At 50.4% G+C, this 27,003-nt stretch overlaps 1 protein-coding gene across 2 annotated transcripts in view; it reads right to left on the reverse strand.

The window, feature by feature from the left end:
* Positions 1-2,358: 2,358 nt before the first annotated feature.
* Positions 2,359-27,003, reverse strand: part of jag2b (jagged canonical Notch ligand 2b) — a 40,465-nt gene continuing 15,820 nt past the window's right edge. Inside the window, exons 4-26 of one of the 2 annotated variants that reach the window (XM_036542391.1) lie at positions 22,581-22,835; positions 21,431-21,491; positions 17,231-17,361; positions 16,492-16,611; positions 16,195-16,308; positions 14,718-14,831; positions 13,448-13,561; positions 12,903-12,949; positions 12,543-12,716; positions 11,138-11,288; positions 10,852-11,016; positions 10,618-10,731; positions 10,408-10,521; positions 10,141-10,254; positions 9,794-9,910; positions 8,844-8,871; positions 8,141-8,226; positions 7,415-7,528; positions 7,077-7,192; positions 6,112-6,363; positions 5,560-5,691; positions 4,155-4,302; positions 2,359-2,846 (exon numbers count right to left, since the gene is read on the reverse strand). In XM_036542391.1, the coding sequence (XP_036398284.1) occupies positions 2,368-2,846; positions 4,155-4,302; positions 5,560-5,691; positions 6,112-6,363; positions 7,077-7,192; positions 7,415-7,528; positions 8,141-8,226; positions 8,844-8,871; positions 9,794-9,910; positions 10,141-10,254; positions 10,408-10,521; positions 10,618-10,731; positions 10,852-11,016; positions 11,138-11,288; positions 12,543-12,716; positions 12,903-12,949; positions 13,448-13,561; positions 14,718-14,831; positions 16,195-16,308; positions 16,492-16,611; positions 17,231-17,361; positions 21,431-21,491; positions 22,581-22,835 (3,260 nt within the window). In that variant the 3' untranslated portion in view covers positions 2,359-2,367. The remainder of the gene's footprint in view (positions 2,847-4,154; positions 4,303-5,559; positions 5,692-6,111; positions 6,364-7,076; positions 7,193-7,414; positions 7,529-8,140; positions 8,227-8,843; positions 8,872-9,793; positions 9,911-10,140; positions 10,255-10,407; positions 10,522-10,617; positions 10,732-10,851; positions 11,017-11,137; positions 11,289-12,542; positions 12,717-12,902; positions 12,950-13,447; positions 13,562-14,717; positions 14,832-16,194; positions 16,309-16,491; positions 16,612-17,230; positions 17,362-21,430; positions 21,492-22,580; positions 22,836-27,003) is intronic. The other variant, XM_036542392.1, reaches the window with a different exon arrangement.

Raw genomic sequence — 27,003 nt, forward strand, 5'->3', positions numbered from 1 at the left:
GAAATCCTGCAGCTAAACTTTCCATCAGCCGGTTCATTATTGGAGCAGTTGCGGTTTTCGAAGTGACATGATGACATGAAAGCCAATCCTGCTCTCCTACTGCAGAGTCAGTCCATTAGCGGCGGATCACCCAGGGGAGATGGGCCTTATAGAGCCCAAACACTCATAAACATCCCATTACATTGCAATGAGTGGATGAAGCCAAGGGGGTTCGGCTAAGTTCTATTGGTTGGTTCCCAGTCAGCCCACAACAGCAGAGAGCCATAGGCCGTTTTGAATCTAATCTGGACTGATCCTTGAGATATTGATCCAGCCCTGCCTTCAGTCTTGGCTGCTGGTCTCCTCACAGCAAGTGCAAACATGGATGGAAAAGTACTGAACAAACTCCAAAACTCGCATTTATTATAGCTATTTCAAAACTGACAGACACATTGACATATTTTCCTCTGGTTGAAAATACAAATTTTCCTTTACTACAGGTTTGAAATAAAGAATGGCATGTTGCTAAGGTGTTTGCAAATCTGGTGTTGGAATATTTGCTTCAAATAAATAATTAAGCACACAGTATGCGCAAGGGCTAAGGCCTGCCCAGATCATTGTATACTAACTTTTCTACAAGTCATGTCTTGGCATATTCAACACCAGTCCACAGAAGGCTTTTGAAGAACATTGTTATAAAATGCTTTAATAAATAGTTCGATTTATTTCTAAGAACAAACAAAAATTCCACTAAACGAACCCAATGACTTTGCAAAGCAACTTCTTTTGTACAAAATAATTACAATTTTCTGCACATTCACCCCCTCAATATTTCCCCAGCTTCTACAATTTTTTTTTTTTTGTTTACCGGCTCTGATAGGGGTAGTGTTTAAATTCTTTTATTTTGTATCGTCTCAAATATTGAAACAAGACACTTGTCCAAGAGTAGCAATACTAAACATTACAAAGAAAAAAAAAATATCCACTACCGCTTCTGAGGTAATCCATCCAAGTATCAATTGGTGTACTTTTTTTTTTCTGTCTGCCGCTGTGCAGAAACAGCACTAACACAAATGCCTGACAACAACAACAAAAACAAAAGAATTGTTCCCTTCATTAGGCCTAAATTCAGAGCAGAAATCTGATGCACTAATACATAGTATCACATCATTTGACATACTAGTATTCACAAAGTAAAGTGAGTGGGGCAAAGAGGCCTCACTGCTTGTTAGGAACTTCCACAAACGTCTTGAAAACATAAGCAGCCGTCTGGGACAGGGGACCCCAATCGAGAAGCAAACAAACACGTTGCCATATGTTGCACAATCTTTTAGTGTTACTTTCTTTAAAAAATAAAGCAGACAAAAAAAGATGATGATCGATGATAATGTTAATGCTCTTAAGGTAAAGTGGGATACTGTTTTTTTTTTTTTTGAACTGTTATAAAACCTGCCTTTGTCAACTGACATAAATAAAAGGAATGGCATTGTAAAAAACAAAAAAACAAAATAATATTAATAATTATAATAACAATAATAAAAAAGTGTGACTTGTCTTAAGTTACTAACTTCAAATATACACAGCGATTCCTTTAATATGTACATATATACAATGTTTGTTTTGTTTTGTTTTTTTTTTTTCTTTTTTTTTTGATCAAATACCTTTATGGTGATATGAAGAGAGTTCTGAAAGGACATCTTTCCCTTTGAATGCTAATCGTGACAGCCGACGATGAAAAACAAAAGGGCTCTGAAGGCACTTTGCTACCAACACAAATACTGAAATCCTTGCACAGGCTTAGAGAAGACGACAAAGAAAAAAAGGCCACTTCGGAGGCACAGGTTCCTCCCGTTTGGGAGCCGCGCTTTCGGTAAGGCAGGTACAGGCCAGAACGGACTGACAGTAGTACAATGCATGATGCGAGAGTGTCAGTGAAGAGCTGCCGTTCAAACGATTCCTCATAGTCCTCGACAGGACAGTGTTCGCGCCACAGGTTGCTCGGAACCTCTCCCACAATACACTTGGAGAGGGCCCTCTCATCAAAACAAAACATGAATTTATCTGTAAACAGAAAATTAACTTTACACAATGTTTTTTTTTTTTTTTTTTAAACCATTTTCTCTTTTTTTACTTTTTCTTAATTTTAACAGTACATTGCAAACTCAGACCTCTTCACCTCTGGTATAAAGCAATGCCATTTTTTAAATAGCTGAACATAGAAAATAATGCAAATATCAAAAAGAGAATCTTCTCCGCTTTGCTCACGGAGCCTCAAATAATTTACAGACAGGAAAAAAATAATAACTTTCTGAACACTAGTTTCTTTTTTTTGAAATAGTATGGAGAGAAAGAGGCTTTTATTCATTGTTTTAACCCCGCCTTCTCTGTTCATACGTAGTGGTCTTTGATTTCCTGGCTGACGTTGGCAGCATTGACATTTTTACAGCGGTTGTCCTTTGGGCTGTGGGCCGTCCGGTGGGGCTTTTTGAGCGGGGTGCTGCGCGTCGTGCAAATGACCTCGTCTTTGGCCTGCACCGCGCCCTTTGAGTACTTGTGGGAGGGGCACTTGTCCACCTCCATCCCCTCCACCAGCTCCAGCTCCTCCTCCTCCTCCTCCTCCTCCCCCCCGTCACAAGTCCTGTTGGAGGGGGACATGAGCTTCTTGCATTCATACTGAATGTCTCTGTTGTCCTTGTGCTGCTGGCGGCTGGGCTTCAGCGGCTCCCACTGATTGTTGACGCTGTCCTCCACCGGTGCCCGGCTTCTTTCCCGCTCTTTTCTCCGCTTGCGCGTCCACCAGATGCAGATGACGATGCAGAAGATCCAGAGCACGCTGAAGACCACGCACAGCACTGGCACCAAGTAATCTGCATGGGAGAGAGATGAGGAGTCTGTCAGGTAGCCCTCGCTGTTTCCGAGCTCACTTAAGCCCACAGCCGAAATGATGGCCTCAGTCCAGACTGAAATACATTTGACAAGAGGACCAGGCATCAGGACCTGTTCCTTGTAAACACTGGTGTGTCAAAACTTGAGGATTTCACTGTAGGCAGACTGAATATGTGAATCATATTTTAAATGAGGTTCCTCATCTGCGTATAGCTCGCAGGTTGGTTGAAGGCATTCTTTCCCACGAGAAAATTTTCCTCATCTCTGGCTTAGTATTGTATGCCGGTGGCACGAGTCCACGTATGAAGTCAAAGCTTCATGGGTGGGTTTGATGCAAAGCTTTCATAAACAGTACATTAGTCAGCCATTTACCACATTTTATTGTACTTCATATCTGTATTACATGAGTCTAAATACAAAACACTACAATCCCCATAATGCAGTGGTATGACGTGAGAAACTTAATGCAAGCTCTCTCTGATCACTGATTAAAAGTGCTTGCTTCCACTCTGAGAGCCTGCACAAAGCACTGCTTCCAGGGGGAGGGGCGGGCTCTCCACGGGCCAAACTCACACTTGCTATGTACAGTCATTAAAAGACACATTGCGCTTCTCACACTTCGTAACTGCTGAAGCCACAGCAGAAGTGCTTGATAAAGGGAATTATATCAATACAGTTATTGTAATGAGGAACTGTAAGGGACTAAACAAGGGTAAAGCGGGATTTTGCCCTCGTCAGGTATATCTGGATTGTTCTGACCAAAGTCTAGTTCGAATTGTTCTGATGATTCTGATTTAATTATTAGATTCTGCTGTGGTAAAAATGCCAACATGTTCCTTGAATATTCAGTGAGATATGAATTCTGTTTTCTGAATTCTGATATGAATTTTCTATTAGAAGTATTAACTTGAATGTGAAGTAAGTATGTGCCATCGAAGAAGTCAAATAATTGATCAGTTAAAATTAGACACAACACACAGACACATTAGGCACATAGACACATAGAGATGCACACAGACACATTTGGGAGACTGATTGTAAAGACCAACATCATCATTTGCATTCTCTCATCACAAACACACCACACCCAAAACAATATTAAATTGGATAGATACTATGAGAGTTCATTAACAATCCCAACGTGGGCAATGTTCAAAGGAAGAGGAACAATGTCCTAAACATGCAGAATGAGTGCTTCTAAAATGGGTCTGGTGCATCTGCCATCCAGCCCCTCCGCAAAGGAACCCCAGATAGAGGGTGGCCTCTCGGGTCATTAGCTCCTCACTTACCGACTGATTTGGGCATGACCTGTGTCTCCACCTTGACCTCGATGACAGCCAGCATGACGGTGCTGTTGTGCCGCTTAGACAGGGTGTTGATGATGGTGCTGGCAGCCTCCTGGATCAGGCTGTGATCCTGCTCATCCTGCTCGAAGGACTGGAAGGGACGAGACAAAAGGGGAACAGAGGAGGGTTTCAGTCCAAACTCCGAGCACTCACGCAAAGGCCTCTCAGCGGGGCAGCTCAGGGGCCGCGCTAATGACCTCACGTCACGGGTGCGTCACAGCCCTTCGAGGTGCCGAAGACGCGGCCTGACCCTTTCTGTCTTTACCGCGGGAGTTCAGTCAGGTCAACGACGTCGAGCGGCCCCTGTCTGAGTCCCCTGCCTGCAGGCGGCTGCGTCAGAGCTCGCTGCTTTGTAAGTCACTCCCGTTCCACCTCTCATTATGCGCCATTGAGGCTTGTGCTCCAAGAGACATGTTGCAACAAGGTCTCCAGCGAGCAAAGCCCTGCTCCTCTCTCAATCTTCAACATTCACACACCTTACTGCACAACCCCTGCTAGGCAAAAGTCAACTTCACAGTCTCACCCTGGACACACTTCAGACACATCACTCTGGAGACACTTCATAAGTATCGCTGACGGAGACCCGATCTAAACCTGTGACTGCACGCTGGCTGAGACAGGCCCCCGTTGTTGTGGGCTAACACAGTATTTCAACGTATGCAGGCAGCAGATTAGCCTTTCGAGCCAGAACCACCCATTGAAGGAGAGTAATTGGTACCACTCCTCTCCAGTAAATCACAAAACATAGCAAGTCATGAGGAAATCAAATTTCCATCCATTAAGGGATTTATGTACTCTAGCAACTAATTTCCCCCGCGCTTCAGTTTCCAAGCCCAGAACCTGGGTGGCCAAACTAAACTTGTCAGAGAGAAGACTTTCATATGTGCAGGATCCCAGGCACAAGGCAGAGATGCACAAGGTGTTCCAAACTAGCTACAGAAAATGTCAAACAGATGTGGTGAAAGTAAAAAAAAAGAAAGAAAGAAGAACAACGTAGGATCTTTTATTACCTAAGCCCACAATCAGAGATCTAAGTATCTTTTCTATGGTTTCTAAAACATTACACGTTAGCCCCTGAAATGTGTGAAACGCAGACAGATCTTTCCAACCAGCAAGAATTTTAAAATTAGAGAAAGCCACAGTTTGAGAGATCTATTCGTGAATCCGTTCTGATGATGAGCAAAATATATTATTTAACAACGTGATGCAGTACAAGTCTCATGGAACTATATCCTATAGACAGACAAACATGATTACAAGAATGATTGAATAACCAAAGGATGCCACAGAAAAGGTGGTAATGAAGAAATATGAAGGTCTTAACAGACAGGCAGTGGCGGAGACTTACTATGGCCACCTCTACTGCATCGTGATTGGAGTAGGAGAGGTCACACAGCACGAGCAAGGAGCGATCTTTGGCCAGGGTTCGAGTGGCAGGCAAGTACCTCAGCTCTGTGCAGATGTTCTCCACTGTTGTTCCCTGTGGCCAACACACACAAACAGAAGTGTCAGAATGAACCGCCAGCGTCCGAGGCGCTTTTCAGCACAACGGAGGGTTCGCATCAGACATCACCTCTCTGAAGGAATGGTATGCTTACACATGGATTTGATTTCGGCGCTCTGTGCAGAGAAGAAACTGGCTCCGCACAGACTGAATGGACTTCACAAGTATGCAGGGTGTGGGATATATCCCCAGTGCATAACCGTCCGATCCATTCCAAGTCTTAGCAGCAACACAAAGCAGATTTATATCAATGGGACTTAAGATCTACTTTAAAATATGGTGACTGATGCTCAATAGCCAACATCCAGGAGGTTCCTGTGTTAGCTTCTAAGGCCACGCTATGGGAGTGTTACTGTAGTGCATGTTAGGGGAGAGAGAAAACAAGGAGGCACTTACCAGTGGTACCTTGTCCCTGTTGAAGATGAGCGTGATCCTGGCACAGCTATTGTCCAGGTAGCCGGTGTTGGGTTCACACTTGGTGTTAATGGGGGGTGGGGGGTCGGCCGAGGAGCAAATGCCCCACTGGTGGCAGGGGGGTGAGAAGCAGGTCAGGAAGTTGTGCTCCTGACACTCTTGGCCAGCGGGGCAGTGGTGGCGCTCTTGTCCCAGTTTTCTCTGCAGAAGGCATGGTCGCCGCCCACACATTACCTGTGCACAGGTGCAGACAGGGTCAGAGCAGGGTCATTCACACATACACACAAAGGCAGTCTCAGGGGGCCTAAATATACTCATATAGATTGGCCATATTTATAGATAAATAAGATATATAGATATATATCTATTCACAAACACACGCACGTGTAAGTATGCGCAAGTGTGTGTGTGTGTGTGTGTGAATAGCCTTACAGAGTGCCTCTAGTCAGACTGTGACACTGCTTTCAGTTTTCTATTTCTATAGTTTGTTAGTTTTGATATTGAAAAGGGATAATGTCCTAATTTAATACACACAGACATCAGTACTAACATGCCTTCCATTCTCCTGACTGTTTACCAGCTCTCAAACAAACTTTTGAAATCAAAGTTTCCAAACAACTGCCAAAGCTGAGCTGTGTTCTACTACACGTATATACCTAAAAATGAGATCACACACGAGATATTGTTCTGAGGGAGGGAGAAGAGTCAATAAAACATTTAAGCTGTTGGACCGCTCCTGCGTCAAACACCCCTTATAATACACGAACATGTTTACTATGAGATTACAACTGTGTGCTGAAGGTTGTTTGCGCAAACAGAAAACACTGAATCAGCTCTGGGGTCGGCCAGCTATTTCCGTTGGGTTAAACGCTAAAGCTGCTGTACGGTTTCCAGAGCGCTCGGCCGGCGGTTTATTTTAAATCGGCCGTGCCGGGGGCGGGGCCTACCTTGGTGCACTGCACGTTGCCGTTGATGCACTGGCAGGTGTTGCACTCCTCCTCCCATCGGCTGCCGTGTGGAAACTGCAGCCCAGTGAAGCGGCACGCCTTCCCAATGCCTATGACTGCAAAACACACCGTAATGAGGTCAGATATCCATTATCTTATCTGTGTGAGGTGACTCGACTCGAGAGGAACTAACAAAACGCCACAGCAGAGTAGCAAGGACAGCATGAATACAGCACACCCCTAAATAAGCAGCGGTCTCAGAGCAATGACACGTACGTTCTGAAACGCAGGGTCAGCAGGCCCCAGCACCTGCAGCGGAGTCTGTAAACGATACTCACACTCTTCGCAGCGAGGCCCGGCTCGACCCAGGGGACACACGCAGCGGACCCCGTTAATCTGGTCTATGCAGGTGGCGCCGTACGCGCAGGGAGAGGACTGGCACTCGTCGATGTCTGTTTCAGGGAGAGAAGACGTCAGAGGAGAGTGAGTGTGAGAGTGAGGAAATGCATTCTGGCAACAGCACGCCTTCAACATGCAGCCCTGCCGGGGAGCTAGCATCACCTCTGCCTTCGCCCGCCTGCTAATTGGCTATCTGCACGCATGATAATTACTGCTGGAGACAGAGGTGCTTAATCAGGCAGGTGAAAGGGCGCCTCGATCTGCAAACGAGCGGGAGACCTGCGGATGTCGAGGAGAACTGAGCAGGGTGTTCACAAATGTGTGAATGAGGGTCAGGTGATGTCCCCAGGGGATACCTCACGTTCACATCCAGAGCGTTGTGGAAGAAAAAAAGGGAAACTAAAAGAAAATTCTGGTTTTGTGAACGCTTCCCCTCTCTGAAGAGCGTGTCAAAGGCAGAAAGAAAGAAACAGAAAAGACAAACTGAACAAAGGGCCCTTCTCTCTGGGAAGAGACAGGAATCTGGGGGTCAATGAATAATTCAGCTGGTCTGTTTGGGGTTACAGCTGACCTCCGATCACCGCAGAGGTCAAAAGGTCAGGAGATGCCATCTAATCTGGGCTTTGGTAACAAGCACCCTCCCACCCCCAACCCCTGGTACTTACTGATTCGGCAGTCCGGGCCAGCGAACCCAGGGGCGCACTCACATCGGAACCAGTTGATACCATCCACGCAGATGCCACCATTGTAGCTGTATAAAAAAACATTACAAACAGAGTGTTAATAGGAGAAACCAAACACACACCCACCACCAGCTCGTCCCTCACTCTCCACGCCATCACGGGTGAAGCCAGGAGGAGGGATGACAAAGGCTGATTCCGCTTATCAATATCCGCCCTTCATATGCAAATCCCCGCATCGCCATGCTGGGACGGCCTCCTCCCCAACCCCCCACCCTGTGCTCCAAGGGTCAACTGGGAAGAATAGGGGAAGGGGTTGACTCACCCCCCCTTGCCCTAATCCCTCTGCCACTCATTGAAGGAATCTCTTTAAGGGCACTGGCTCTTTGTGGAGTCGGTCTCTCTGATTAATAGGATCCCGGCTCGCCGAGCTGTCAGATTCAAAGATGATTTAGGGACATCTTCCCTGTTTTTTTACGATCCCTCGGCTAGCTCTGGGAATGTTGCCCAGTAAAGTGGATGCCTTTGGACTATTCAGGACCGGCATTGTTCGGGCAAGGAGGGAGGGATGGAGCTGCGACAGGACAACAAAACCACCACCAGCACAGACAGGCAGGGCCGAACAAAGGCAGGATTTCCACCCCGCGCGTTAGAGAACATAAAGACTTGTTTAACCGAAATTACTTACCAGGGGTGAGGGTTGCAGTCATTAGTGTCTGTGGGGAAGAGGGGAGAGAAACAGAGTGAGAGTTGGGACATAGCTCAGTGCAACGTGATTACCAGCACATTCAAATCAATCACCTAAAGGAACTTCAGTCTCATCCAAACACAGTTTATTGAAGAGAAAGCACAAAGACAGACTTCTGCAGGAATTGGCAAAAGCAGACCACCAGTTGCCATGAGATTTCTGATTGAGTTTAGGGTTTGTACAAACTTCCCTCTCCTTTTAAGGGCAGGGCTTCATTCAAAGGATTTAGATGCTGAACATGATGCACTTGCTGTCTGCACGCAGTCTCTGCATCAGCCACAAAGCAGCATTCTGTGCACTCTAAACTCTAATGGATCATTGCTGATGTCAATCTGTTCCCAGATGCTCGCTGCTGGCTCAGGATGTCTCCTTCCTCTTTATTACATTACGGCTTTTCAGACCCGCCGGTGTCCTGGGACAGGAGCGCGGCTGCGTCATCGGAAACGCTTCTGCAAATCCCTGAGTCACGCTCTCCCCCAACCCCCCACCCCCCGCCGAACTCGCCCTACCTGGCGCCGAACACGCATTTCTGCGGAGCGCACAAAAACAAGAGCGCTTCACCTGATGCTTCGCTACCTGAAAGCAAGAGGAGAGTGGCACAGCACAAGCTGAACTTTATGGCTCTGACAAGTCGAGTCCTGAACGCCTCAACACTCCACCTCACCGAGGAGATCCATCTCCCTCTTTCTGCCTCTACAGAGCCCTAAACAGTCCTCCCTGGGAGGGAAAGTGAACCACCCACTTTAAAAAAAAAGCACTGAGAGAGAGAAAGAGAAGGTTGGACTGAAGTGCTCTCTCTCTCTCTCTTTCTCTGCGTATGAGCTGTGAGGGACGGGCAGGCACACTCTTGCAGGGGCCTGACAGGTGGCGGGCGGGCGTGCGGGCCTTACTCTGCGTGCAGGTGGGCCCCTCCCAGCCGTCCTTGCAGATGCAGGTGAAGGCGTCGCCCCCTCCCACGCAGGTCCCGCCGTTCTCGCAGGGGCCGGACGCACACGTGCTGTTCTTCGCTGAAAACGAGAGGCGGAAGGGAGATATCGTTGATGTAATGTGTTCCCTTCCAGCACTTTAAAATAACAATGAGCAATCTGTGTAATGGCTATAAAGTCAAGGCATGTGCCAATGCACTACTCCAGAAATGGAGATGGGCTGATGGGCACTTTAATGTCCTGTGATGACAGCACAGGGTCCACAGAGACACACGTGTGATTATTCTATGTCCAGTGACAGGACAGCTCACCTGTGTTACAGGTGCTGCCGCCCCACCCCGGGGGACAGGCGCAGCGGAAGGTGTCTCCATGGTCGTAGCAGGTCCCCCCATTACTGCAGGTACTGGCATCACACTGGCTCTCACCTGAACAGACACAACACATTGGCATCACACACACACACACACACACACACACACACACACACACACACACACACACACACACACACACATATAACGCAGCCCCAAGGGGCAGCATTACATAACGCAAGAGCGCGCGCTGAATCCATCACTCACGCGAGTGGCAGGTCTTCCCCTTCCAGTTGTCCGTGCACTCGCAGTAGAAGTCGTTCACCAGGTCCACGCAGCGGCCGCTGTTCTTGCAGGGGTTGCGGCTGCACTCATTCACATCTGCGACAGAAAGGTGGGCCGTGATTCAGCTGGGAGAACGGACGCGAGCGAGAGGAGCGGTAAGGGCGGAGGAGAGGAACCGCACGGGCTACTCACTGAGGCCACAGAGGCTGCCCTCCCACCCGTCAGGGCAGAAGCACTGAAAGGAGTTGACCCCGTCGATGCAGGTACCCCCGTTCTTGCAGGGGTTAGAGATGCAGTCGTTGATGTCTGGAGGGATGCAGAGAGAGTGTGAGAAACACTGATGATGATGATATGTGATGAACATTAAGATTACAGGGATAGCGGGAGTCACAGACTGGTCATCCCAGCGTGGCACAGGGAACGTACTCTCGTGGCAGTAGGTCCCGGTGAAGCCCAGCTCGCAGGCGCAGGTGAAATTGCCGGCGGGCTGGCTGATGCAGCGCCCGTGAGGGCCACACACGTTGGACGAGATGTGCCGCACCCCCTCCTCTGTGGCATTCGTCGCCACGGCAATTGTGCAGCTGTCAATCACTGTGGAACGAAACAGAGCACAATAACACATAACCTTTCAGCATCGGACCTTCGCAGTGGAGCAAGAAAACCCAGAGAAGGGAATGCCGGTGCTGCCTAATTGATTTGGACTGGCGCATACCTTCACAGGGGGTGGTCTTGCAGTGGTCCTTGAGGTCGGAGCAGTTCTTCCCCTCATAGTCCTCAGGACAGGCGCAGTAGTAGTCATCCATAAAGCTGTGGCACTGGGCCTTATTCTGACAGGGGTTGGGGCTGCAGGGATTACTCTTCACCTGCAGAGAGACACACGTCGCATTGGGAGAAACTCAGTGTGCAGGCCTGGCAGCGCAAATCCTGCTTAAAACATGCAGATAAGTGCAGAGGTAAGCTGTTAGCCTCCGCTTGTAAGCTCATTAAGAGGAGTCTACCTGCATCACATCTTGCACATAACCTCCTTAGCTTCCCTGAAAACCCAGCATCAGGTACAGCAGGAGTATATCAGAGGGCCTGGGGAATCGCCAGCCCCTTATCACAAGGCTTGTGTTAGCCATATAATGCAGGGCTGTAAATAGAGCACTTTCCAGCTGGGCTTTTTTAACAATCCTTCTCTTAAAGAGAAGTGTAACAGAAGGGCTCTGTGGCGATGGACAGCTATACACTCATATTTCTCCATTTCTGCAGCTTTTGTGAAGTCGCACATCATTAAGGGAAAAAAATGCCTAACTTAAACAAAACCCTTGCAGCACGTAAACCATCAATGCGCTTATGGCCATGTAAGGCAATCCAGCTCTGTCTGTAATGTGTCACTTTGGGTCAGCTGATGGAATGGCCCCATGCGTCTGCCACACAGGGGTTTTTTTTTCACTGTCAGATGCTGTCTTTTTTAACTGCGAGCCTCTGTTTAATATAAAGAATCTGACGTTGGCTCCGGTTCTGGTACTTAATCTCTGCTAAACTGCATCTAATGGAGGCTGAAGCCGCTGGTGTCTCTGATGCCTTTATTCTCTGCAACAGGGATCAAGTGCTGAAATGCTAGAGCTCCCAGCGGCTCCAGGAATGGCAGTTCTCTGAAAACCACTTTAACTTCAGTCTGACTTTGGGACAAAAAAGATATGCGCTGGCCTGTCTTCTGCCCCTGTTCAGAAATACTAGCGCGGATCACGCTGCTAAACATACGAACGCTGTCGGGCATGTTTGCTTTCTTGGGCAATGAATGGGAAGTAGGCCAGAGTGTCCCAAATAAGAGTTACTTCATCCACTACAGACTTTATTTTAGCTCACAGAGTGTGCCAATACTCCTGGACCTCAATCAGTACTTTCCACAGATCTGAGCCTTTTATAAACACCCAGCTGTTGTTGTAAAGGAGGGCTGTGCTGTGATACCTCACCTCTGATATTCAGAAATGCAGCTCTGCTAGACATGCGTGGGGGAGAAAGGCCGTGTCCACCTTCATTGCTTTCACACCTGCTTTTCCACAGCAGAACCTTAGAGAGTCTGTTGCAAGGCAGTGGCACAGGCCACCCCCAGACCCCCGCCCCTCGCTCACCTCACACAGGGACCCGGAGAAGCCTTCGACGCACTCGCACACGAAGCTGTCCAGCACCACGTGGCAGCGGCCGCCGTTCCGGCACGGGCTGCTGGCGCACTTGTTCCGCTGCATCTCGCAGTGTTTGCCCACAAACCCCGACGGGCAGAGGCAGTGATATCCTCGAGGCCCCTCCTGTGCGAACGGAGAGACGCGAATGGACGTTATCCAAGGGCCTCTCAGCTGCTGCCGTCACACATACCTGTCTGAGCTCATGAGATGCCGATCGCGGCCGGCCGACTGACCGTCGCGATCAAAACAAAAGCCGGCCACAGTAAACCCCCGTGCGATTTCTCTGGAGACCTGCCCAGCGAGACCCACCTTGCATGTCGCTCCATTCAGACACTGTCCGTGGCAGCCATTGACATCTGCATCGGAGAAAAAAGGGAGTGTTTTTCATGGCAGGTCAAACACACGGAATGACACGCAGGCCATGCAGTTTGGCATGCACTTGGAATACAAACACTGTACATGCAGGCTCAATGCCTTAAGAAGGAAAATGCCGGTTTAGTCATTAGAACTCTGGACCAACAATGCTGTTAATTGCATGCAAAAGGAGCTGTCAAGGCTTTTACACGCAGTGTACAGTTCCTTCAGAAGACAGGTAACAGCTTTCAGTTTTAATATGTCTACATTTAGACCCAGAAAACCCTGGTAGACAGTGCCGTTTGACAGATGGTGTTGCCTTCTCAGAGATAGTTATGATCTGCAGTTGATTACAGCCACAGGTGAATTGGGAGTGTACTGAAAGCAAGCTTGAAGTGACCAAGCTTGAGCTAGAACAGAGAGGCCTGCAGGTAGAGTGAAACAGCTCTGCGTAAAGGTTTGTGCAAGAGGACAGCAGCACGACAACAACGGATACTGACTGATGTCACAGTTCTGTCCAGCCCATCCTCGAAAGCAGTCACAATGATATCCACCGATTAAGTTTTTGCAAGAGTAAGCATTAAAGCAAGGCTTCCCCAAACACTCATTAGCATCTGTGAAGACACAGAAAGAGATAGAGAGAGAGAGAGGGAGGGAGAGAGAGGGAGAGGGAGAGAAAGAGAGGGAGAGAAAGAGAGAGAAAGAGAGAGAAAGGGAGAGACTTGAGAACCAGCATCCAAGCCCCACCACCAGGCAGCTCTCAGGCAAGGACCCACAGAGGGATTGCTGAACAATGACACAGAGTCTCTCATGTTCCACCATTGTCCTGAGAGCACTGTACTCAACCTCAGCGTCATGAACTTTTTATTAACTCGTTCACCAGGCACCAGGCAGACGGTTGCACCTTTGTGTGCTTCTCCCCACTCCCTCCACCTCCACCCCCCCGACACTCTCCCCCCAAAATGAATTATTCTCTCAAATCTCATTAGCAGCAGAGGCATACCAGCAGCCGGGAAACTGGAGCTCATTTTCTACAGAAAAAGAGAGGAGAAAGGGGGCTGTAACCCCTCCAGCCCCACCGCGCAGACCGCATGCTTATTAGGCCTTAAAATATTCAGGAGGGCCCATCAATGTGCAAATCATTTCTCTGCGGCACACCTGTCCTCTCTATGAAACCCGACGCCCCGCGTTCAGGTACCGCCTAATGGATGAAAGGGGAGATGGGCCCAAGATTCCGCCCCCGTAAACCGAGCCGCCAGTCTTGAATTTATCCCTCAGCTTGTTTACAGGTTATAAGCCGTTTCCTCTCCGGCTCCGCTTCCTCGACAAATTGCGGCCCGGGGCAGGATCCGAGTAAAAATGCCAGTCCCCCCGCTCTGCCCAACCCCGTACCCAAAGATAACCCCCCGCCGCTTTAAATTTAGTCCCAAGGCTAGCAGTTGCCAGGCCGTGCATTATTTATAGCTTTACTCAAGTCACCTGGATCAGGTTACAGATAATATCCAGCTTTCTCCATGCAGCCAGTTCAAATTAGAACTCTGTGGTAATGTGGGCTTAATATGGTGAGGGGGAGGGGGGTACACACACCGAAATGCAGGTCGGCTGATTACTGGAGTATGATTAAACAACACATTAAATAAAACATGCAATCAACACACACAGCGGGTCTTGTCTCACATTAGAACATGAGATGTTTCACACCCCGAGCTAGCAGGCGCTGTTTGGAGAAAGACCCCCTCCCCCACCCCGCCCCCGCCCTCCCTGGCTTACCTATCTGGCAGGTCTTCCCGGCCCACTGCGGGGGGCAGACGCACTCGAAGCCGTTCTCCCGGTCGATGCAGGTCCCGCCCTGGGCGCAGGGGTTGGAGGCACACTCGTCTGTGTCTGAAACACACCAAACTGCTCTCACTGCACTGCACCACAGTCGCGCGCACACACACTCACACTTTGCCAGCTCAGAACATGCCTCTCCTCAAATACCAAATGTCATCAGACCATGTCTGGAGGTGTATGAAGCTCCCTTTAACATCACATGATAAAATAGAAATGAACATGAAAAGACAGAATCTTTTTCCGTCTTTGACACTGCTTCAAGCATACACGCTTGTCTGTTTTTCACATTCCAAACGCTAGAATGTCTCTCGAGAAAGTTGGTGCTGCTTTGCAAGGCAAAGGCGGAATATCCACCTAAACCCAGTGTGTGTGGGCTGCCTCTCCATGCACCCAGAGCCAGCTCAGGCGAGGCTTATCTAATACATTTAAAACAAACCCACTTCATTTAAAGCTACTCTGAGGGCTTGTCCAAAAGAAAGAGCATCCCCAGCTATTATACCATGCCAGTGGCAGGGCTCCAGATAAGAGACTTACACTTTGTGAGGCCGTGTTTCTGACTTCACACTGTAACACGATTATCCTTTGCATAATCCAGGTCCAGAAGATTAACAGTGATTAAAGCCCAGTCCTTACACTTCTGATAAAGGCACAAAGGCTCTCCGTTCTGGACGAAGGGCTCCCCATTAGAGGAGCGAGGAGAAAAACGTGAAATAAATCAGAGTTTTGCGCCCTTGTGGGCCGCTCTCCCTGCCCGCGTGCACTGCGCTGTTAGAGAGAGCAGGGAGAAGAGGAAGCAGCGCCCTCACGACTCGGCGGGGTGGAGGTGGTGGGGGGGTGGGGGAAAGCGGGGAATTCCACCAGAAAGATCCCGCGTTGCCATGACGATGCTGCCTCGGCCCCAGATGTGCCGTGGGCTCACGGAGCTGGGGGGTCAAATGAGGGCGGGTGGGGGGTTGGGGGGGGTGGATTTAGAATAACAAAAACACCCGCAGCATCGTGGAGCGAGGCGGAGCGCGGAGCCGTGCGGGGGGACACAGCGCAGTTCCGGGGGGACGCGGCGTGCCAGTGACCAGGCCATGCGGCTTTTTTTCATGAAGCCAAATTCAGGTTGGTTCAAAGTCAGCAAAGATTATGCAAATCCCCTCATCTCCATGATCAGTATCATTTCTGTTTAATCCCGGCCCCTGTGACTGCGCTGCAGAGAAGGACCCCACTGCGCGGAGCGGTCTGCCAGCATTAGAGCGGCCAGCCCAGCATGCAGTCCCTCCTGTGGGGCTCGCAGTGAATGAGCGCATCTGGCTCCACACGCCGGGGGGGGGGAGGGGGGTCGGGCCTTTGATGTGCGGGTCCGTCAGCGAGCGGTGGAGCGGGGGCTCCGGGAGGACAATGGGGAGGAGGCCGGAGAGGAACTCACCTTTGGCACAAGTGGCTCCCCCCCAGCCCGGCGGGCACTGACACTCGAATCCTGACGGGATCTCGTGGCAGGTGCCCCCGTTGGCACAAGGGTTGGACACACAGGCGTGCTCGGCTGCAGGAGGAAAGAAAAAAAAAAAGAAAAGAAAACGGTACAATGAGAGAGCAGCACTCTGCTGTAGAGGGACTCACACCAGCGCTTGGAAACAAGGCTGAATGCGTGCACAGTTTCAGCTTTTCCTGTGAGGAAGTGATTTTGGCACTGCCGGCGATGTGTGGCAGAGGAGTGCTCTCTCACCGATCTCACAGTTCTTTCCCGAGTACCCGTCAGGACAGGCGCAGTTGTACTCGTCCGGCTCCGTGTTCATGCAGGTCCCTCCGTTCACACAGGGGTGGTGCGTCCCGCAGTAGTTCAGATCTGCACACACACACGCACACATGCACACACACACACACACACACACACACACACACACGCTCTTTAATAACTCAAAAATCTGCCATAAGCGGGGGCCCTGATCCACCCTGCTTGTCCCTGACCCCACCCCCACCCCTTCTTCCCCGTCCCGGAGCAGGCATGTAGATAATCCCCCCCCCCCCCCCCCAATCCCCCCACACAGCCAGCACACCAGCCTATAAATCATCACAAAGGCCCCTGTGGTCGGCCGCCCGCCCCACGTGCTCTGCGCAAACCTTTTTGGGCAAGGCTCAGCACGTACACTAAATAAGTAAACAGTGGGAGGAGAGAGAGAACATCTCCACAGGGCTCTAATCCTTGCCAGCGCCCCGGGTGATGAAGGGCTCCCTGCGGATCGGGTGTCCGAGTTCCGCTCCAGGTGCGGCTTGATTCACTGATTACAGCTGCTGATTACCCATGTGGCAACGGGAGCGCGCAGCAGTACGCGAGCCAGGTAACCCGTACACTCCATTTCATCCGCCCCGCTTGAGATGCTGCGGGTATACGGTTCTGCCTGTACCCCCCCCCCCCCCCCAACCCTGCCGCGCTCCGCCGGTGTTCGGGTGTCGACTCCTCTCACCTTTGTCACACAGCAGGCCGCCCCAGTTCTTCTCGCAGGTGCACTCCCAGGCCTTGGTGCAGGTCCCGTGGACGCAGCCGGGGTACGGGATGCACTCGTCGCAGAACTGCCCCTGCCACCCGTAGTTACACCTGGAAAACAGGAGAGCGGCGGTCACTGCAAGCTCTTCCCGCCGGCTGTATCACAGTAACCCCGGGGTCTCTGACGCCCGTCCACCAAGTGTCAGGTAAGACCTCGAGCGGCGAGGACGTCTTCATGGAGGCGATCGGCAACGTCTCCTGAGTCCTAATGATAGAAGAAAGCCGCATTCCGAGGCAGCGAAAGGTTAAGCTTGTTTCCATGTCGCGTGGCCAGAGGCGAGGTGACTGAGCGCGGGCCGGTGAAGGGTTAGCTAATCAGTTGGTTTATGGCAGCACTCTGTTATTCCAAGGCCAGCGGTACACTGGTCCCAGCTGTCTTGTCAATTCTCTATGCACTATTTTAAGCCGCTTTTTCTCCACGTCGGGCCCAGCCAAACTCCAGCTGCCGGTTGAAGAGGCGAGGTCTTCAGAAACCCTGCATGGACTGCATCTTAAGAGGCGTCCAGTTGAGTAGTGCCCCAACCACCAGAATGATTCACTATAAAATAAGATCGGGGGGGTATTATGTGGTCTCAGCTTTCATGAACACCTCAAAGGAATGGTCTGTGACTAATGGGGCTTGGTGGGGTGGGGGGGGGGGGGTATGGGCGGGCAGACTGTCTCTGCTTGGGGCTGCGCCAAGTTGTCCGGTTTCAGAAGGAGCTACAAGGTAAGAGAAAGATGTACTCGGATTGTGGGATAATGTACGTCCATCTCATTCACCCAGTGGCTAAGAGTTCCATCACCAATCCACCTTAACATACCAGATAAGGTAGCCTGAAACCATGCACACCAGAGCTTTATCACAGCTTCTGTGTTTGTCTGCCTAACTACTCCTTGAGACTCTCTGTGTATATTTACACAGAAAAAAAAAAAACACAGCTCGCCCATAGTTGCTTGGATACAACTTTACTAGTATCACATGAAAGAGGCTAGGCTTTGAATACCCTTTGCGAATTTGAGATGCAGTTGCAATTTTAAGCTTAATCGGTTGCCAGGTTTTACTCTTGGAAAGGGATGTTATGTTCCAAGCTGACAAATAACTCAGCCAACACAAGATCATGTGTTGAGACACACTCCATTCCTCTGGCATTTTCATTAATAAGCCAAAGAATAAAAAAAAAAATCCTGAGTTCGCACATGCTTGTGTTCCAGTCATGAGCAACTGAAAGGCATGGCCCAGGTGCTACCTTTCACTGTGTTTACTGATCTAACTGAGGGGCAAAGGCAGTCAGCACCTTAGCAGAGGCATATTCAGACTGGTTCAGGTGAAGCCTAATTATTCCCTCGCCCCTGAGGGCCCTGCTAAAACAAGGCCCTCTCCGGGCCCCGTGCCTCCTCTGGGATCACCTCCCCACCCTCCCACAGGCACACGCTCTCCTCTCCAGGCGTGCGCAGATAAGGAGGCGACCGCCTGGGACCCCTGTCCCCCTTACGGCAGTGGAGGGGAAGTGAGTCGCTCCTTCCTGTCGGGCAGGGAAGAGGTCCAGTCACTTCCTGCATTAACAGGTACTAAACATAAACCGCGCCTCCACTTCCTGGCCGGGACACGGGAGACGGGAACGCGCCACTGTTGGACGCCTCCTCTCGGGTGGAAGTTGCCGACTGCCAACCACCACGCTGACTGCTTTGTTTTTGTGAACGTTCTGTGCTATGAATAAAATTTTGTATAACAATAACAGTTTCCTTATGTGTTATGAAATCTTGTTTAATGGCGTGGCCTTTCTGGGCGTGTGCAAGCTTGCAGTGTCCAATCTTTGGAAAGAAGTACCGCCATGTTGCTCTGCTAGCTTTTTTTAATTAACAGAGGCTCTTCTAAGTGCAACATGTGGGCTGTGGAACAGACTGGCACTGCCCTTCAACATATCCCAGACCGCCCTGTCGATTAGACTGGCCCACCCTCAGACCTCTGTGGACAACAGGAATCTGGTTCTGGCAAGGGGAGAACCCAATAAACATGTTCTAGTTTGGTTAATACTTCAGTGACACAAGGCGAGCTAAGCGCAGTGCACTGTTAACCATTCAAACCTTCCTTTCAGCGGGGGCTTCCAAACAGATCAGAACAAGGACAATCAATGAGATGAACTTATTGCTAGCATAAATATACCCTTCTCTCTAATCACAAACACACAAGGTAAGAGCAAAGAACTCATGTACAGTCGTGCATTCACACATGTAACATGGCGATGGCTTAGCAGCTCAGCGCCACCAATGCTCCTTGCAGAATGCGGAATGTGGAATTCTAACTTAAGTAACCCCGCAGCTGACAGGTAGATGACAAGGAAGCAGTGGGCTTCACAGCTCTTCCTGTCTGAGAGGAAGAGGATCCTCCTCTATTCAGAGCAGGGAAGCAGCAGCCAAAACAGGCCCAAGACAGGAAGATCTAATGGGAGACAGTGACGCGGGCAGAGCGGGCCCAGCCCGCTGCTGGAGGAGAGGAAACGCAGTCTGCATGAAAAACAGTCTACCGCTGCTCTGGAACAGGAAGGGGAACAATAGCTGTGGGTTCAGGAGCTGCAGACTGTGTTCCACATTTGGGGCAGGGGGGTTCAGTGATTCCCCCCTCCCCCAACAGCCCCCACCACACACACACACACACACACACACACACAAACATGCTCATTCGATTTGATGGAAATTATTTGCATAACTCTAATAGTTAGCCTGAAAAAACTTTTTTAACCTTTTAACACTTGTAAGCTGAACATGTAAAACTAATGATCCTTGTGTGGGTCGATGCGTTAAAACACACAGCCCTGCTGTGTGGCTCCCTTTGTTCTAGTGAGGCTGCAGCAGGACCACCCACTCTCCCCTCTCTAACCCATCAAAACCCAAGCCAAGGGTTCCAGGGCCCAGTCGGGTCAGGTGCACCACAGCCCTTCTAGGCCTTCGCCCAAAGATTCTGCGCTCCTCCTGGCTCCTCCTGTCAGTCCAAACATTATTAAAGCTTACAGAGAGCTAGAGTGCACACACACTATATACAGCAATGCAACCACACCCCCATACAAAAACACAGACAAACGCATACACGAACACGCATACACACCTACATAACCTATGCAAACTGGGAGAAGCGTAGAGAAACAGAGACTAAGGAGACAACACAAAGCTGCTTGTTGGAGCAGTGTGCACTGCCTGGCCAGGGTGGGGGGTGTGTGGCCGGGGCGGGTTGGGGGTTGGGCCGTAGAAGAATAGCCCACCCCTAAAGAGCTGACGAGAGCTGGGGGGAGCATTAACGAGGGTCCCTGATTTATGCAGCATCATTGTCCCAGGGGTGGGGTCAAACATGCGTCCCATTGTCCACTCCGTTGTGGCAATTAAGAAGAGTCCCAGCTTCTGAACTCCTTGCACCGATAACGCGCAAAGTTATTTTTGGCCGTGACCGCAAGCAGTGGGCTATTACAGTGAGGGTGTTTCTCTCAGGTAGACCTTTGAGGCAATGCCTGCTCATGACTGAGAGGAAAAAAAATTAAATAAAGAAGCTATTTCAAAGAAGAGTGTAAAGGAATAAATCCACAATTCGCAATTGCACACCTTATCAAAGGATGCCACTGTACTGTGCATTTACCTTGACACAGTATGAGGAAAGTGAAAGCACCCTTCAACCAAGTGTCAAGATGAGCGTGTGAGAGCAGACAACTCTGCTGAAAAGTTTAAACAGTAGCCTCCATTGACTTGACAGACAGTCACATAACACTTGTTCCCTGTTAAAGGTTGGAATTAAGCCAAATCAATAGCCAAATCATTGCATCACCGGATATTCTGGACCGCTACAATCCAGTCACAAGCTCAGTTTTGGCAATATCACTTACACTAACCACCTAACTAGATTTCTTTTTGCAAATGTTAAGTGGCTGCCTAATTATAGTCAGACAGCTATATTATAGACAGCTGATTATAGTCAATATCTAGATACAAAGTTGTATGTTCAACACACTATTCAATAGTAATGTTGTAGTAAAGTTAAATCTTTTTCTGTGGCGTTACAGTGCTGGATCCGCACAGAGGGGCTGGCACCCGAGGAGGCTGCCGCCGGAAGCGACGGGCGCAGTGTGAGCGGGACGAGGTCGGGCTGACTTACCTGCATCCACCAGGCACGTCGCAGCCCCCATGCAGCAGGCTGCAGCCTTGCTTGCAGATCGCTGCGGAGAGAAAAAGAAGAGGGGAGGGGTGGGAGAGGAGGCGGCTTGTTTATTTGCTTTCACTCCTACAAGTTGGACATGACGTGAGAATCCACGGGAGCCATTGTGAGAGCGGACGCTTTACGGCCCTCTCCCCTCCCACTCTTGGCTGCGCAGGCCGGGGCTGTGATTTACCGCCCGGCTGCTGACGCCTGTGCGGGATCTGCCCTCTCTCCTACACTGCACAGCTCCACCCACTCCTACCCCGGGGCCACTGGCCCTCACGCTGAACCGTCAGCCCGGGTAACTAACACACACACACACACACACAAACACACACACACGCACTCAAGTACAAACACCCACACACACATGCATGTACACACACACACACTCAAGTACAAACACCCACACACACATGCATGTACACACACACACACACACACACACACTCAAGTACAAACACCCACACACACATGCATGTACACACACACACACACACACACATACACATGACCTGTTTTGTACATGTATATGCGATCACCGGAGCGGCTGGCTGAGAATTATCTCAGGCCACAGAAAATGGCACTCTGTGCTGAACGCAGGCTTTAGCTTGTGTGAGGGCTGTGTAAACCCTCCTCAGAGGAGGTGTCGGGCGCAGCACTAAAAGCGGCGGGGGAAGATTAGTTGGCAGGCCGTAAAAGTGTAACCTGCAAAGAGGACTGGGCTATATTCATAAATTACCCTGCCAAGGGCTTCTTTGTGGGGCCCTGTTAATGGAAACTTCAGGACTGCCCACCCTGGCAGGTCTGTATACGGGGTCCGCTAGTCAAAAGCACCCAGGCGCTCATCTGTGTGTGCCTGTGTCTCCTGCACTAGGCCCCAGGACCTACAGTAGCACACAACAAAAGCTCTGTGGGGCCACCCCGGGGCTATCCGTCTTAATTGTGGACAGAAGGCATACTGTAAGCCTGGGACATTACAGGCAAGCGGTCCTCGCACACACTGAAGATTCAGCAGCAGTTTACACTAAGCACATGCTTTAATAGCTTGGACGTGGCTCCATGTTGGTGTGGCCATGCTAAGGTCGGAACAGGCCGTCCCGCTCACCTATTTTGCAGTCATCGCCCATCCAGCCCTCCATGCAGCTTCGGTTGCCGAACTGGTCGCACACGTAGTGGCCGAAGTAGTCGTCGCGTGGGCGGCACTGCTTGTTGCACTTGGGGCCATAGTAGTTCTCGTCGCACTTGACGCGGATGGTGTAGTTGAAGCTGGCCGTGGGGCCGTTGTGCTGGAGGGTGTGGCCCTCGTCCCCCGGGTTGATCACTCCCTTGTGGATGCTCCGCTCAATCAGCAGGTCCTCGTCTGGGGGGGGGTAAAAAAAAAAAACGCTTAGGACAGTGAAGTGTTTATCTGCCTGTCGAGATCAGACAAGGCCACTCCGGGTCATGTACAGGTCTCTTTCCAAGACAGCGGGGGGAAAAAAATGAATAAATAAAAATACAGGGCGTAGGTCCAGGACTGCAAGAGCTTGATAACCAAATTTTATTTCAGCTTCCCTGCTTTGTGAAAGAGACTTTTTTTCCCCTGCTCTACTCTCTTAGTTTCTCCCTCTCAGGAAATCCAGCTCCAACTACTTTGGAGCCAAGGAGGAAATAATAAGACAGTTCTCTCTCAAGGAGCAGAATAACAGCGGCCGATCCCAACCCGTGACACAACCAAGGCCACCGAATCTAAGCAAACCCCTCCAAGGAGCCCCACTTCCCTGCCCGCACCTCCCCCTTCCCCAGGCCCAGCAAAAGGGGACACGTGCACCCACTGCATCCAGAGGCGCTCAATGGGAGAGGTGTAAACAAAAGGGGCGAGGGGACCACCATGTAGGCTGACAGGAGGACCAGGCTCTGACAGTGGCATTAATCACTGCTCTGCCTTTACCAACGCCCCTCACCCAGGGATATTCGATGTGCTCTGGGTCCCTCTCCACACCCTCACTATCTGCAGTAGCTCCCCCAGTGTGTTTGACCTTCAGGGATTCTGCAGCAGCACCACAGACAGACCCCGCATTAAAAGAGGAGAAAAATACAGTAAAAATCTGGTCCTGAGAACTGCACAGTTACAGCATTAAATAGCTCAACATTTCCACTACATTCAGACTTTAGCACAAGAAAAAGAAAAAAAGGTTTGGAGCGTTAGAGGAGCTAACGGTCTGCCGCGGATCAATTGTCTCTCTCCCCCCACCTGCAAACAGCAGCACTCATGTCTCCAGTTAATTTCCTGCTATTAGATATAAAAATACAGGCCAATCATTTGCTCTCAGCGCTGAAGGAGACACTTTGAGAGGCGACTGTTACCAGGGAGAGCAGGCAGCGGGCGGTGGAGAACACGGCAGCGCTCCATAAACAGAGGGGGCCTCGCAATCGGGAGTTCAAGTCAAGAGCTCGATAATTATCTGAATTTCAGCCCGTGATTCAGGCTCGCGTGATGGACTCGATTTTTACACCTTCCCTGCCACCGAGGAGCTCTGTAAAACCTACACAGCTCTGAATTCTGCAGGCTTTGGAAACACACACACTGCGCGCACAAACGGCATTTTCTAACTGCTGATATAAATTATTAGGCCGGGTAGCTTTTTTTTCAGTTATTGTTACGATTTCACGGAGGCGCTGGAGATGAAAGCAATGCTTAGCGGAGTGCGCCTGCAGTCCATGAAGAGTCAAGGTGAAAATAAGGGAACTAACCCTCCCCCCCCACCACCTCCACCCCCAAAAAACAAAACCCCGCCATTCTTCCTAGCCATCTAATGACAACGTCCGAAGAATTAAGAAACAATAACAGAAATAGCCCTGGCGCTTCCAGATAAAGAACAATGGCGCGGGGCCTCGTGCGGCTGCTTTGTTTTGTGTCTAAACACAGCGTGGGCCAGTGGGCTTCCTGTGGGGTAAACAGCGCGCGGTGTGCTCTTTCCTGAGGGCGTCGGAGCCCGGCGCGGGCTGTCGGAGCGGGCGCCTGCCGCGGGTCCAGCCCTCACACGATAACGAAGCGCCACGCGGTAGCTCTGCAGCTGCTGGGACAGTAATTAGCAGGCAGACATCAGTGGAAAAAAAAGCTTGAGTCAGTAATTAATGGCTTAGCAAGGTGATGCACTCACTGGCTTTATATAGATCAATGGCACACAAACACCCCCTCGGTCCCCAGGGAGCAAACTCTTAAGACCCCGATCGCTGCAGACAGTGTCAGCATCTACGCCCCCCCGGACACCATCAGCACCTAACGCATGAAGACGTCCTCTTGCTCTATAGCACGTACCTGATAGCCAACCAAATGTGAGCTGAATGGACTCCAGGCTAGCGCTAAGTCACTGCATGCTAAGCCTGTAACACATGCTCAAAGAATGGATACCCTGATCAGGAGAAGAGGCATGTGAATGTGAGCCTACCTGTAATCATACATACAAGGAATATGTTTATTTATGAATGCATGCTCGTATGCACGACAGTGTGAATGTTTACGTGTAATAGCATGCGTACATGCATGCACACATGTGTAGATGTCACTGTATGCGTGTGTAAGTGCCTGTGCATTGTGTGTGTGATATGCATGCATGTGGGCATGTGTTGCATCTGTGTGTGAGAATTTTTCTAACATGCATGTGAGCGTGTATGCATGTGTACATTGTGTGTGTGTGCGCAACTGCGTGTGTGTGCATGCGTGTGTGCATGTCGAGCATGTGTGCGTGTGTGTGTGTGTGCCAGTGCGTGTGCATGTGTGTGTGTGTGCGTGCATGCACAACCCTGGTGTCAGCCCCACCTGTCTGTACTTGTACTGCTGAATTCCTCTGACGCTCCCAGCAGGCCCAGCAGCGGCCCCTGACGCCAGCCCAGCCTGCCTCTCCACACAGCTCTTAAACCGAGTCTAAATAAAGGCTCCCTGAGCGTCCGGTGGACATGCCAGCCGCCTCACTCTCCGGCCACCCCTGCAGCACAGGTCAAGGAACCGCCCGAAATAAAAAAACCCCTCAGCCAAGTGGGAAGGGCTGACACGAATAACGCCTTCAACAAGACCTGCTCCTGTGCAGCAGCAGAGCAGGGCGTGGAAGGGGTTAACCCGACGGGCACGGGAGAAGCGACCGCTGATATGATGTCACACGCGCAGAAAGAGGAAGAGCAGGGTGAGCGAAAACAGATGTGTTCACACGCTCGTCATGCAGCTTCCACAGGGGCACGGCAAGGTGATCCGGCGCACTCCGACCGCACCCCGCAGCCACCGAACGGAGACAGAGGAGCACGGCCGGACAGCACGTGCTGCATGCGCTCCTCATTCAAATCTCACGCTCACACCGAGAGGCTCTGGGAGTGACACTGTCAGGGAGTTACTTTCACTGCAACCCTGACAAACCTCGCTTCCCCTAAATGGCACACGTGCGAATGTATCTATCTTCCGCTTTAATGAAGGCTTCCTGTCGAGGAGCCAACGACGTGGCCCCTGGTTTAAGGGGTCTTCCCACCAGGTTATGGGCCCTTACAAACAGGCCAATAACATTTGCGCGTATTCCCGAGGGCAAGCGGACCCCGCCGAGGGGAGCTCCCATGGAGCGGGCTCCATTCACACGCTCTCCACAGGCCCATCTGAAGATGTGCGTCAGACATTTCACAGCTCGCCGGTGCCCTGCAGCTTCTACTGCCCTAAAGCCAGGCCTGCACTGTATGTCCCAAAAAAGCAAGGAGAGGAGAACAGAAACCTACACAGCAACCACCGAGTCCCCACATTAAACCTGAGACATCGCCTTCTCAAGATGGAGGCAGAAGAGAGTCTCAGACCCCTGTTCTCTGAAGGATTTTCCAGTCGTGGTAAAGGGGTAAAGCTTTTGAAATTTGTGACAAATCCTTTGCCCCGCTGTGGCGCCTTTTGACTTGTTTCATCCATTTCTTCAGCGGTTACATATCAACAAACCATCAGAAGAGTCATGCCTGCAGGCAAAGCATTAAGGCTCAATCCCTGTTAGGGTTCGGGGAAATTCTTTGATTATTACTCTTAAGATGTTGACTGCTTAGCTAAGCCAGGCTTAGCTTGTTGACACACTTAGTGCCAACAGAGTAGCAGGCAAAAGAAAAAAAAACTGCATTCAACTTTGGAAATAATTACTGATCCAGACGCTACAGCCTGAACCAGGTTTGTGGACTGATCCATAACTGACCAGCAGAAACCAGGAGATGGAGAGGGATGGGACGGGGTCCGTGTTTGGGGTAGAAAACCGGGGCAGAGGGGTATTGTAGTATGTAGGGATTAAATAGAGATCCACTGGCCTCCTCTGCACAACAATCAGATAGCTGCACACTGCTGACCTGCAGAATCAGCCATGCTCATAGACACAGGTGGAGAAGGACAACACCGACAGCAAGGAACCTCAGCCTCCACATGATCCACAGGGCCAGGGACACTTCAGTATGGGAGAGCCTGAGGCAGACATTCTGTCTGAAAGACTGAAATCAGAACTGAGTGGGGTCAACACTAAGCTCTTAATCACAACACCCCC

This window comes from Megalops cyprinoides, chromosome 12, assembly GCF_013368585.1.
Source record: "Megalops cyprinoides isolate fMegCyp1 chromosome 12, fMegCyp1.pri, whole genome shotgun sequence".
NCBI lineage: Eukaryota > Metazoa > Chordata > Actinopteri > Elopiformes > Megalopidae > Megalops > Megalops cyprinoides.